Source organism: Lepidochelys kempii, chromosome 4, assembly GCF_965140265.1.
Source record: "Lepidochelys kempii isolate rLepKem1 chromosome 4, rLepKem1.hap2, whole genome shotgun sequence".
NCBI classification, from domain to species: Eukaryota; Metazoa; Chordata; order Testudines; family Cheloniidae; genus Lepidochelys; species Lepidochelys kempii.
This window is the reverse complement of record NC_133259.1, coordinates 62,794,787-62,807,883: the sequence shown is the minus strand read 5'-3', so window position 1 is coordinate 62,807,883 and position 13,097 is coordinate 62,794,787. Positions and strand designations below refer to the sequence as shown.

General features: G+C 39.5%; 1 protein-coding gene across 9 annotated transcripts in view; it reads right to left on the bottom strand.

Annotated features, from left to right (window-relative positions):
• RAPGEF2 (Rap guanine nucleotide exchange factor 2) overlaps window positions 1–13,097 on the bottom strand; it is a 307,277-nt gene that overhangs the window by 191,877 nt on the left and 102,303 nt on the right. For all 9 annotated transcript variants that reach the window (XM_073341485.1, XM_073341476.1, XM_073341481.1 and 6 more), the window contains exon 2: window positions 779–849. In XM_073341485.1, the coding sequence (XP_073197586.1) occupies window positions 779–849 (71 nt within the window). The remainder of the gene's footprint in view (window positions 1–778; window positions 850–13,097) is intronic.

Here is a 13,097-nt window from a genome sequence, read left to right as displayed (position 1 = left end):
GTTCACAGAACTTTGCTGACATTTTCTAACAAATCAGTCCTCATCATATACAAACAATTATTTTCAGAGACTTAAGTTAGCCAAATTTGGGTAGATTTTAATGAGGATAGCAAATTGTACCTCTCTAAAAACAAGGCAACCCTCATGGAATTTCAAGTCCCTTCTCAAAAACATGGAGGTGCTTACAGGTTCCTAAAATAGCTGTAGGAGTGTAACATTAAGAAAAAGCTTATTTGTTTCCTCAACTTTATTCTCAGAAGCCGTCCATAAAAATTCAACCTGAGACAGATAGCATGGAAAATTTCATCCGAAACAGTTTAAAGTTTGGCAAAGTTACAGCCAACTGAGAACAGGGTCTTAAAATAGAAAGCATTAGACAACCTTAGCTATAGTTGGCACTGCCAGCTCTGCCTCTAATACAAGTTAAAATTTCTGGAAGTATTTAATCTAAAATTATTCACTGAAATATTTCATATAAACTGAATTTATTTAACTAAAATACATGAGTGGTGAAAAAAATCTAGCAACCAATCTTCTACAGAAGTTTATTACTCTGGTTTTAAAAACTCTACATTTACAGCTGATTGTGCTGATAATGCAGATTTTTAATTTACTAAATATTACTGCCAAGTTTATAAGATAAAAGAAATCAAGTATTATTACAAGTATGAAGATATTTATCACCATGATATCTGGGTAAAAAATATTTTCTAAATCACAACTAACAGATGCCTCTTTAGCACATAAATAGCATAATATTAGCGTTAAAATACCATACCTGAGTTGGTGTTCCCTCAGATTAGACAAGGCTTCCATTCCATGTAAATAGGAATACACTATCTCCAAATCCTGCAAACAGATAGAAAACATTTATTATACTTCTTGTATCGGTGTAAGGTATTAAAATTGTTACCATCTTCACAGAGCTCCCAACAGTCTTCTACTGAGTTTGCTCGAAATATTACTAATACATGTTCCAAATAGTCAATGTTTACATTAGGCAGAGCGTGAGAGTTTTGTTAGTGTTCTGCATTTACATACCAGAAACTTCTAATGGAATGTTATACACAAGTATGCTTTCAACGTCACTAAAAGTATAAACAAAAAGAAAATCCTTATGTTTTTGCTGTGGTTCTTCTTGTGTTTGATTTGACTATAAAGACAGAAGTCTGGCCCATGATTTTAGTTGGCTGTTTTATTTAACAATTCAATTAACATCACAATTCCTCCGCTTCCTTCTATTAAGGTATTTTAGGACCTTCATTTCTTTTGTGAAAGCAAGCTCAGGGAAACTCAGTATCTACAACGGAGGGTATGTCTACACGTACAAAACTGCAGCGCAGCTCCAGATATCTGGTGAAGACACTCTATGCCGATAGGAGAGAGCTCTCCTGTCAGCATAATAAAATCACCTCCATGAACAGCAGAAGCTATGTCAACAGGAGAAGCTGCCCACACTGCAGCTTATGTCACTGTAACTTATGTCCCTCACAGGGGTGGTTTATTCACACCCCAAGCAACATAATTTCTGCTGGCGTAAGCTGTAGTGTAGACATATCCTGAGTGTTTTTACTGAGGGGAAAAAATCAACACTTAAAAAAAAAAATGTTAACCTCATGCCCGATAATCTTCTTTCCATCCCAACCCACTTCTCAGTGTTTCTAAAAATAAACACTACTATATGAGAAAGCACAGTTACAATCCTAATTACATGAGAAAGCTTGAAAGCCAGGGCAATGAGACGATCAACCAAATGAATTACCATAGCCCTCAGATATCCAATTCACTAAAATAGTAATGTTTAAGAAGATAAAAAGCTACTAAACGTGCCAAGATTTAATTACGGGAATACCAGCCTGAAGTTACAGAATTTGGATCATATCCTAATCGTCATCCTCTAAAAAACAGTACACCAAGGACACTTCATTCAGGCTCATTCCATGCCACAGCTGGCACTATTTCACTATGGTGGAGGGTTTGATATTGTTGTAACTGTCCACTTTTTAAATGGAACTTAGTCATAGGGGACAATCACTTGTCTACTCTTCTTAAGAAAACCACAACAGAAGCTTGCTACCTGAGGTTGTGGCAGACATGACTTCAACTATAGAAAGGAAATGCAAAAGTAAGATTTCTTTTCTAAAGTAGACAGTTGAGAATCAGTCAACATCAAAACCACATACCCAGCTAGCCCATTGCAAAAGACTATGTTAAACAGGTGATAAGCCATCAATATGTAATGTGGGGACATTTTTGTTCTTGTTGGTTTGGTGGTTTCTTTCTTAAAAAAAATTGATATACATCCTGCTATATATTTTTGAGAATGCAAGGTTGAAGAAATATGCCTTGCACCTGGAGTAGAAAATGCAAGGTTTTTGATGGTCCTTAGTTCCTGTGGGAGCTTGTTCCTTAGGTCTTAGACTGCCCTGGGAAAAGTCTGCCTCCTGCAAAAGACTAGCTTTTGCCCTTATGGCAACCAGTTCCATTGTGCCTAAGGAGAAGAGCTGTTTACCAGAGTCTTCATCCCAGAGTTTTAGGTCATCTTTTAGATATGCTGTGCCCAGGTCACTGAACAATTTTAAGATAAAACGCTGGGACCTTAAACTTGATTCAATATTCTACAGAAAGCCACTGCAGAGACAGAACAGGATTGATGTGCTCACAGTAGCCCATGTTGCTGAGGAGATGAGCTGTAGCATTCTGTAGCAGCTGGAGTTTTCTACAGACTGATGGCTTCATGGCTAGGTGTACTGCATTGCTACAATCCAGATGGGAGTTGATGAAAGTGTATAACTGAGGCCAGGTCATCATCCACCAGGATGGGATAGATTCTCAGGTCAACCAGAGGACTTTCTTCTGCCCCCAGCATAATCTCTGCCTTGCTTGGGTTGAGCTTCCACCAGCTGCTCTCCATCTATGAGCTGTATCTCATCTAAGCTATGGACCATCTTTGTGGTAGCAGTATGATCGTATATGCTGAAAGATAAGTAGAGCTGTCTCTCATCTATATCCTGCTGGCACTTGAGTCCATGTCGTCAGTTCACCTAGTGGCTGCATGCAGATGCTGAATAGGACTAAAGAGCTACTGAACCTTGAATGCACCTGATGAAGTGAGCTGTAACTCACGAAAGCTTATGCTCAGATAAATTGGTTAGTCTCTAAGGTGCCACAAGTACTCCTTTTCTTTTTGCGTATACAGACTAACACGGCTGCTACTCTGAAACCTGAACTTTGTGAAACTCCACAAGTGAAGAATCTAGTGCTACATGTCCAGTTTCCATTTACTGCCCTTTGGGTGGGACTCAGAGCAGTTTGGCACATTCATCTGGACCACTGCCACCTTTCTCAATTGGGATCACCAGTACCTCATGGTCAAATGCTTCTGAGAGGTCCATGAGAATGGATGTTTGGCCACCAACTTCATCTTCTCTCCCAACCCCAACAAGCTCCTAGCAGAAACTAACATTAAAATGATGTGCTGACAAGATGTGTCATAATAAATTAAGATGAAACAGAAATCTCTTCACACAATTCAGAGATATTCCAAGAATCATATTTTAACTGAAGGTCAAAGTCAAGACCTGTATTAAAGCCATCACAATAGATTAAAATTAAGATTTTTTTTAAAAGGTGGATGACTTTTTAAAAGCAGAATTTTACTTAGGTATTCACCAAATCAAAATCAGAATTGTTAATACTTACTGAATGGTAGTTCCTTTCCAAAAAAGGAAAAAAGACAACTGGAGTGAGATAGAGATTTTAAAGGGTAAATTTATATTTAGAGCACCTATGCCTACCACATTCTGAAGGTACTTTGTGCATAGTAAGAGATTAAACAGACTTACACAAAAACAACAAGGGTCCAAAGAGGCTATAAAGGTCAGCATTGCATAGCCGAAGAAGGGCTGATAGATTGTTGAAAGAATAAACTGAAAAACACTGACGTTTAAGTGCGAACCTAAACTTGAGGAATATATAGCATGAAGGGGAAGTTCCAAATATTTGTCTCTGCAATTTCAATAGTAAATTTGCTCACTTTACAAGTAAAGGAATGGATTTAGTGCTCAATCCTTCTAATTTCTCATTTATTTGTGGGCTTGGGGGGGGTGGATTTCTGCTTCACAAATTTGTACTTGATGGTGCAGAAGCCATATTTACATGGCACCACGATGGCTGCTGCCTGGGGCAAAAAGGCGAGAAAAATATGGAGACAGCCCACAATCAGGGGTCTGAAAATTGTCTATATTTTGGCATGTGAAAAACAAGCAGGAATGAAATAGCCAGTACATCCAAGCAGCAGAATCCTATGAAAACAAAACAAACTATTGAACACGAATTTCAGCTGATGCTTGATTTAACACCATTGCATGACCAATTCCTTGCAACACTGCTGTAACCTATTTTACAAGCAGTGTCTTTCAAGAGAACGAAGCTGCTAATAGGAAAGAGCTCCCCCTGGCATTCACAAAGAAAATAAAGTAAAAAAAGCAAAATCTTTTCACAATATTCTCCCTTAACTTGTCAAGCTCTGTTAAACCCATAGAATGCTACAATTTATGGAATGATGCAGCAGAGCCAGACATGAGGCTGAATTCATTTATATCTGTTACCAATATATACTGTCAAGCTTCAGAGGGATAGCAGTGTTAGTCTGGATCTGTAAAAGCGGCAAAGAGTCCTGTAGCACCTTAGAGACTAACCAATTTATTTGAGCATAAGCTTTTGTGAGCTACAGCTCACTTCATCGGATGCATACTGTGGCGTTATGAAGTGAGCTATAGCTCACGAAAGCTTATGCTCAAATAAATTGGTTAGTCTCTAAGGTGCCACAAGTACTCCTTTTCTTTTTGCGAATACAGACTAACATGGCTGTTACTCTGAAAAGAGTCCTGTGGCACCGTATAGATGAACAAACGTTCCAACGAAGTGGGCATTCACCCATGAAAGCTCATGCTCGTCTGTTCGTCTATAAGGTGCCACAGGAGTCTTTGCTGCTTTTACAATATATACTGTGTACACTTGTGTGTGGTTTGGAACACTGCAGTGCTAACAGGAGAAAAACTCAGTTATAACTTTAAAAATTCAGGAAAAAGTTAACTGTAAAATCCTCATTGAACATTATATCCACCACAATCTCTCACCAACAAGAGGATAACTATACAGTCCCTGAAATTCAATCACCAGACAGCAATCAAATCAGCAGACAGAGGGAGTGTCATTGCAGTCCTTAAGCGTGATGACTGTGTCATGAAGGCTAGCAGACAACACCCTGACTCCATGGGTTCTTACCCATGAAAGCTTATGCCCAAATAAATCTGTTAGTCTTCAAGGTGCCACCGGACTCCTCATTTTTGCACCTACTATAAAGAACTAAAACCAATAGTAAAAGTTCTATAGTCATATAAATGAGAAGAAAACAAAGAAAGAATAAGTGGGACCGCTAAACACTGAGGATGGAGTGGAGGTCGAGGATAATCTAGGCATGGCCCAATATCTAAACAAATACTTTGCCTCAGTCTTTAATAAGACTAAAGAGAATCATAGGGATAATGGTAGCATGACAAAGGGGAATGAGGATATGAGGATATGGAGGTAGACATCACCATATTTGAGGTAGAAGCGAAACTCAACAGCTTAATGGGACTAAATCGGGGGGGCCCAGATAATCTTCATCCAAGAATATTAAAGGAATTGGCACAAGAAATTGCAAGCCCTTTAGCAAGAATTTTTAATGAATCTGTAAACTCAGGGGTTGTACCGTATGATTGGAGAATTGCTAACATAGTTCCTATTTTTAAGAAAGGGAAAAAAGGTGATCCGGGTAATTATAGGCCTGTTAGTTTGACATCTGTAGTATGCAAGGTCTTGGAAAAAATTTTGAAGGAGAAGGTAGTTAAGGACATTGAAGTCAATGGTAAATGGCACAAAATACAACATGGTTTTACAAAAGGTAGATCGTGCCAAACCAACCTGATCTCCTTCTTTGAGAAAGTAACAGATTTTTTAGGCAAAGAAAACTCAGTGGATCTAATTTACCTAGATTTTAGTAAGGCATTTGATACCGTGCCACATGGGGAATTATTAGTTAAATTGGATAAGATGGGGATCAATAGGAAAATTGAAAGGTGGATAAGGAATTGGTTAAAGGGGAGACTACAACGGGTCCTACTGAAAGGTGAACTGTCAGGCTGGAGGGAGGTTACCAGTGGAGTTCCTCAAGGATCGGTTTTGGGACCAATCTTATTTAATCTTTTTATTACTGACCTTGGCACAAAAAGTGGGAGTGTGCTAATAAAGTTGCGGATGATACAAAGCTGGGAGGTATTGCCAATTTAGAGAAGGACAGGGATACCCTACAGGAGGATCTGGATGACCTTGTAAACTGAAGTAATAGTAATAGGATGAAATTTAATAGTTAGAAGTGTAAGGTCATGCATTTAGGGATTAATAACAAGAATTTTAGTTATAAGCTAGGGACGCATCAATTAGAAGTAACGGAGGAGGAAAAGGACCTTGGAGTATTGGTTGATCATAGGATGACTATGAGCCGCCAATGTGATATGGCTGTGAAAAAAGCTAATGCGGTCTTGGGATGCATCAGGAGAGGTATTTCCAGTAGGGATAAGGAGGTTTCAGTACCGTTATACAAGGCACTAGTGAGACCTCACCTGGAATACTGTGTGCAGTTCTGGTCTCCCATGTTTAAGAAGGATGAATTCAAACTGGAACAGGTACAGAGAAGGGCTACTAGGATGATCCAAGGAATGGAAAACTTGTCTTATAAAAGGAGACTCAAGGAGCTTGGCTTGTTTAGCCTAACTAAAAGAAGGTTGAGGGGAGATATGATTGCTCTCTATAAATATATCAAAGGGATTAATAACAGAGAGGGAGAGGAATTATTTAAGCTCAGTACCAACGTGGACACAAGAACAAATGGATATAAACTGGCCACTAGGAAATTTAGACTAGAAATTAGATGAAGGTTTTTAACCATCAGAGGAGTGAAGTTTTGGAATAGCCTTCCAAGGGAAGCAGTGGGGGCAAAAGATCTATCTGGCTTTAAGATTAAACTAGATAAGTTTATGGAGGAGATGGTATGATAGGATAACATGGTTTTGGTAATTAAATATTCATGGTAAATAGGCCTAATGGCCTGTGATGGGCTATCAGATGGGGTGAGATCCGAGTTACCCAGGAAAGAATTTTCTGTAGTATCTGGCTGATGAATCTTGCCCATATGCTCAGGGTTTAGCTGATCGCCATATTTGGGGTCAGGAAGGAATTTTCCTCCAGGGCAGATTGGAAGAGGCCCTGGAGGTTTTTCACCTTCCTCTGTAGCATGGGGCACGGGTCACTTGCTGGAGGATTCTCTGCTCCTTGAAGTCTTTAAACTACGATCTGAGGACTTCAATAGCACAGATATAGGTGTGAGGGGTTTTTTTGTAGGAGTGGTGGGTGAAATTCTGTGGCCTGCGTTGTGCAGGAGATCAGACTAGATGATCATAATGGTCCCTTCTGACCTAAATATCTATGAATCTATGAACTCAAAGATAACCCCACACCACAGTTCACCCAGGAATTTAAGGATACCATCAAATCCTTCCCCAAACTCTTCCCAGAAAAACACTACAACCTCATCCCCCACAACTTCTATATGCTCCCCAAGATACCCAAACAAGGAAACCCAGGCAGACCCATCATGCACTCTTACTGAAGGAATACCAAAGCTCAGAAGCCATCCTCAAACCACTCACCACACAAAAGGCCAGCTTCCTCCAAGACTCTACCAACTTCATCTAGAAACTCTGCAACAACAGCCTCCCCCAAAACATCATGCTTGCCACCATGGAGATGATCTCCCTACACACCAGCATTCCTCACTATTACTGCATCACTGCCTGCCTCAAAAAAATCTACAAGATAACGTACAACACTCAGAAATCGACCCTAACCATATCACCCACTTATCCATTTCATCCTCACCTGCAACAACTTTACATTTAACAAACAAACACTTTGTCCAACTTGTGTGTAACTCAGACACTCTGGTTCCCAGACTTGAAGGACAACTCTGAAGCTTAAAAGTTGGTCCCTTCCACCAACAGAAGCTGATCCAAGAAAAAGCTATTAGCTCACCCAACTGGTCTCTCAGAAATTCAGTCAATTTTCTCGTTTCACCAGGAGGCAACAGGCTCAGAGCATTCAGAGAGCCAGCTGCTATCTCAGAAAGTTTTCCACTTAGCTCAGAAAAAGCTAGAGCTCCAATTTCTGTGGTCCAGAGGATAGAGGGAAGTACAAACTTTAAATACTTTCACATAAGTGTCCATTAACTCATCTTTTTATCCATGAGATATTTGTTTAAAAATTCCTTTTCAAATATTTGTATAGCAGCCTTTTTAACATTATGTATTCACAAAAGGCACAGGAGCGCCACAAACTCTGAATTATACTGAAGTTACAGAAGTCATTTTATAAAACAACAGTGTAAACAATTACTATAAAAACCTATTAATTTTGATATTCCATACATAACTGCCAAAATATTAAGGACTATAACTCTCAGTAAAACTGCTTTATTTTGTCCTTCAAAAATATATTATGCAAATACATCCTACATTTATGAACATTTGACCAGAACAGTTGGGCAAAATCCCTATCTTGCTGATGTTAAGCAGCTACTGAACTCAGCTACATTGAGCTTTATACAACTGTTCCCAATGAACAAGTCATTTCTGAAAATTGTTCTACAAATCAATCCACAGCCTATACAAAAAAAGTGTGCAGTTAACAGTCGGTTTGCTCTATTAGTTTCCATAATGTAAACACAACTCAAATTACCACAAGGTGGCAGACTGAGCCATCTATATCCTTCAAGAAGTTCAGAGATAAATACACCTCCCCCACCTTTTAGACACACGGTTCTCCATCAGTTTTCCGATTAGAACTACATGTACATATCAAGAAGAGTGAGCTTTGCTTCTGTTCCCAGTGGGAATAAAATCACAGTTTACATAGCTATGTAAATATTCTGCCAGAACTGTCACTTACTACACAAAGGTTTCAGAGTAGCAGCCGTGTTAGTCTGTGTCCGCAAAAAGGAAAGGAGTACTTGTGGCACCTTAGAGACTAACCAATTTATTTGAGCATAAGCTTTCGTGAGCTACAGCTCACTTTGTTGGGTGCATTCAGTGGAAAATACAGTGTGGAGATTTATATACATAGAGAACATGAAACAATGGGCGTTACTATACACACTGTAATGAGAGTGATCAGGTAAGGTGAGCTATTACCAGCAGGATAGTGGGGGGACCTTTTGTAGTGATAATCAAGGTGGGCCATTTCCAGCAGTTGACAAGAATGTCTGAGGAACAGCGGGGGGAGGAATAAACATGGAGAAATAGTTTTACTTTGTGGAATGACCCATCCACTCCCAGTCTTTATTCAAGCCTAAGTTAATTGTATCCAGTTTGTAAATTAAGTCCAATTCAGCAGTCTCTCGTTGAAGTCTGTTTTTGAATTTTTTTTGTTGAAGAATTGCAACTTTTAGGTCTGTAATCGAGTTACCAAAGAGATGGAAGTGTTCTCCGACTGCCTTTTGAATGTTAAATTCTTGACGTCTGATTTGTGTCCATTTATTCTTTTACGTAGAAACTGTCCAGTTTGGCCAACGAACATGGCAGAGAGGCATTGCTGTCACATATATCATATTGGTAGATGTGCAGGTGAACGAGCCTCTGATAGTGTGGCTGATGTGATTAGGCCCTATGATGGTGTCCCCTGAATACATATGTGGACACAGTTGGCAATGGGCTTTGTTGCAAGGATAGGTTCCTGGGTTAGTGGTTCTGTTGTGTGGTTGCTGGAGAGTATTTGCTTCAGGTTGGGGGCTGTCTGTAATCAAGGACTGGCCTGTCTCCCAAGATCTGTGAGAGTGATAGGTCGTCCTTCAGAATAGGTTGTAGATCCTTGATGATGCGTTGGAGAGGTTTTAGTTGGGGGCTGAAGGTGACGGCTAGTGGCGTTCTGTTGTTTTCTTTGTTGGGCCTGTCCTATAGTAGGTGACTTCTGGGTACTCTTCTGGCTCTGTCAATCTGTTTCTTCACTTCCGCAGGTGGGTATTGTAGTTGTAAGAATGCTTGATAGAGATCTTGTAGGTGTTTGTCTCTGTCTGAGGGGTTGGAGCAAATGCGGTTGTATCGTAGAGCTTGGCTGTAGAAAATGGATCGTGCGGTGTGGCCTGGATGAAAGCTGGAGGCATGTTGGTAGGAATAGCGGTCAGTAGGTTTCCGGTATAGGGTGGTGTTTATGCGACTATTGCTTATTAGCACCGTAGTGTCCAGGAAGTGAATCTCTTGTGTGCACTGGTCCAGGCTGAGGTTGATGGTGGGATGGAAATTGTTGAAATCATGGTGGAATTCCTCAAGGGCTTCTTTTCCATGGATCCAGATGACGAAGATGTCATCAATGTAGCCCAAGTAGAGTAGGGGCATTAGGGGATGAAACTTTGTGAAACTTCACTTGAGTTGACTATAATGATTCAAGTCCTAACCCCAACCCCTACCCGCAGGTTTTGGCAACAGTTAAAATAATTTCCATCGAGACCCCAGAAACAAAAGTAATTTTGAATTTAAAACAACATTTAATTGTTTATATACTACTTTAGATCAAGTAATAGGCAGGAGAGATTGAGGACTGGTCTACACACAAAGTTGTACTGATATAACTAAAGGTATGATTTTACACCCATTCAGTTATATCAGTTTAAGTGTGTGTGTCGATATTCTTGTATCAGTTTAAGGCTAGCTCTATACTACAAAATTTTGCTAGCACAGCTATCTCAGCTAGGAGTGTAAGAAAACAGACCATGTAATCAATACTTATGACAGCAAAACCCCGGTGTAGATGCAACTATACCTACAGAAGAGTGTTTATGTCACCTTAGCTAATGTCATTTGGGGAGGTGACACAGCTGTGTCAGCATCAGAATTCTGTCAGCTTATGTTGTGTCTACTCTGGGGGGTCTGCAGGCACAGCTATACTGGCAAAGGCCTATATCTGGCTTCTACCAGCTTAGCGGTGCACATTAAACAAAAAAACCCTCAGGCTTAAACCAATATAGAAGTGTCCACAGAGAAACATGCACCAGTTTAACTAAACTGTGTTAAAGAGTCCTGACAGAAGAGAGTGCATAAGGGGCAGGAGTTGCCATCCTACAAAACTGGGCAAAGATATGCCGTAAATATACTATTATTGGGCTGAAGTGTGCCCCCCACCTCAACAGCTCACACCAAAGAAAAACCTACCCTCTCTACTGTACATGCAAAAATTGCAAAGCAATACTGGTTTCCATTCCTGTCTGTGGCAGGATGTGAAACTGCTGTCCTAGCTGAACATTTTGTCCTTGCTACAGTAAATCAAAATGCTTCCTTCTAAGAAATTCAGTGCTCTATTGCTAAGACAAAACATACTCCTTTCTTTGCAAGGGAAATGTCAACTATCCATAAAGGAGCAAGAATGAAGCTTCCCAAAATGATAGTTATTCTTTTTATTTCAATTTAAGGCACAAAAATGGAGTACAAGCTTATTTTCTTTTCCATCAATATCTGGAGAAGGTAAGGAACCACTAACTCCAAACCACCTTATGTTGCACTAAATGATTTATTTCTAAACTAGGGATATAGTTTCTATTTTTCAACCTAGTTAACTGATTGCCCATTACCTTGAGTTAACTAATACCTTTGTAAGTGCTAATCCTTACTTTGTCTTCACAAGAAAAAAAATAATTTTAACCTATATTTAGATGACATGTTAAAATCCTAGTGAAAACAAGGCTGTTGAAGTTTAGGTTAAAACTTCAACAGCTTTGTTTTCACTCGGATTTTAACATGTGGTAGCTTAATATGGGTTTAAAATACACTTCTTTCTTCTGCTGAAGACAGCTTGTGTGTCTTGGAACAAATGTCTATGCAGTATCTAGATTAGCATTTGCAAAGGTGTAGGTTAACTCACTCGATTTAATATGCAATCAACTCAAGTTACAACAGGTGAAAAAATAGCCTAGAGGGAATCAACTATGATTACTAGAACCCACTCATCCCTACATACGCACACTGGAAGTAGAAGAGTGCCTACTCTCAATTTTCCAGCGAACAAAACTTTTACACCTAAACTGGCCTAGTCATGTGCATAACACCTTCTCAGTATGCTGCAAATGTCACCTTAGGATGACAACTATGGTACACACACACAGCTGGTACTCAAACACTATTAACAGTTCTTAAATAATGAGCCATAACAAAATATAAGGTGGGGGGGGGAGAGAAGAGCAGGACTAAGAGTTTGTCAAGTATGTTTTGGTTTTTTACGTGTTATGGTTCAATCCTAGATTCTCCTAACTCTTTCTGCCAAGGTTGAGATCTACGGAGTTCAATAAAGTACTGGGTTTTTCAGACAAGTCATTAAAATCTTCCACAGTAGCTTTTTGTTCATGTTGGGGGTTCTTGGAGAAAAGAGGTGCCTCCCCCCTACTGTTGTACTCCACTCCATACGTGGCTGTCTTGAAGTGTTACTCTAAACTGGTTGAATGTATTGACTTTATGTAGGAGTGACACTATAGCCCACAGACACACAGAGGACCAACTGCTGGCAATTAAGGGTTATGGTCTGTTTTTGGAGCTGAATTCCCAGGGTTCTAGGTCACTCCAGTATATACATGTGCACAATTTAGTCAATTGTTTGCAGCATGTGGATTCTTTACAGCTCACATGGACCAACAAACTGTGTTAAAAGATGTTTTATAAATGCATTTTATTGTTGAATTGTAGTTTCCTTTTCCTCCAAATCCTGGTTATAAGTCTCTCCAAACATAACATTTTAATTAACTGGGACACTAATTTGTAAAAAATTTGCAGCTGGTTGTTTAAATATTTGTGTGGGAGGAAGACTGTGAGGGAGGCAGTAGAAAAAGATACAATGTGAAGTTCCCACATACTTGACAGATCAGCACATTTTAGATTTTGTATACTAGTAAATATAGACAGCAGATTAAAGCATGGATCAGATGTAGTACTCTTATTAACTCTAAGATGTTTGAACAA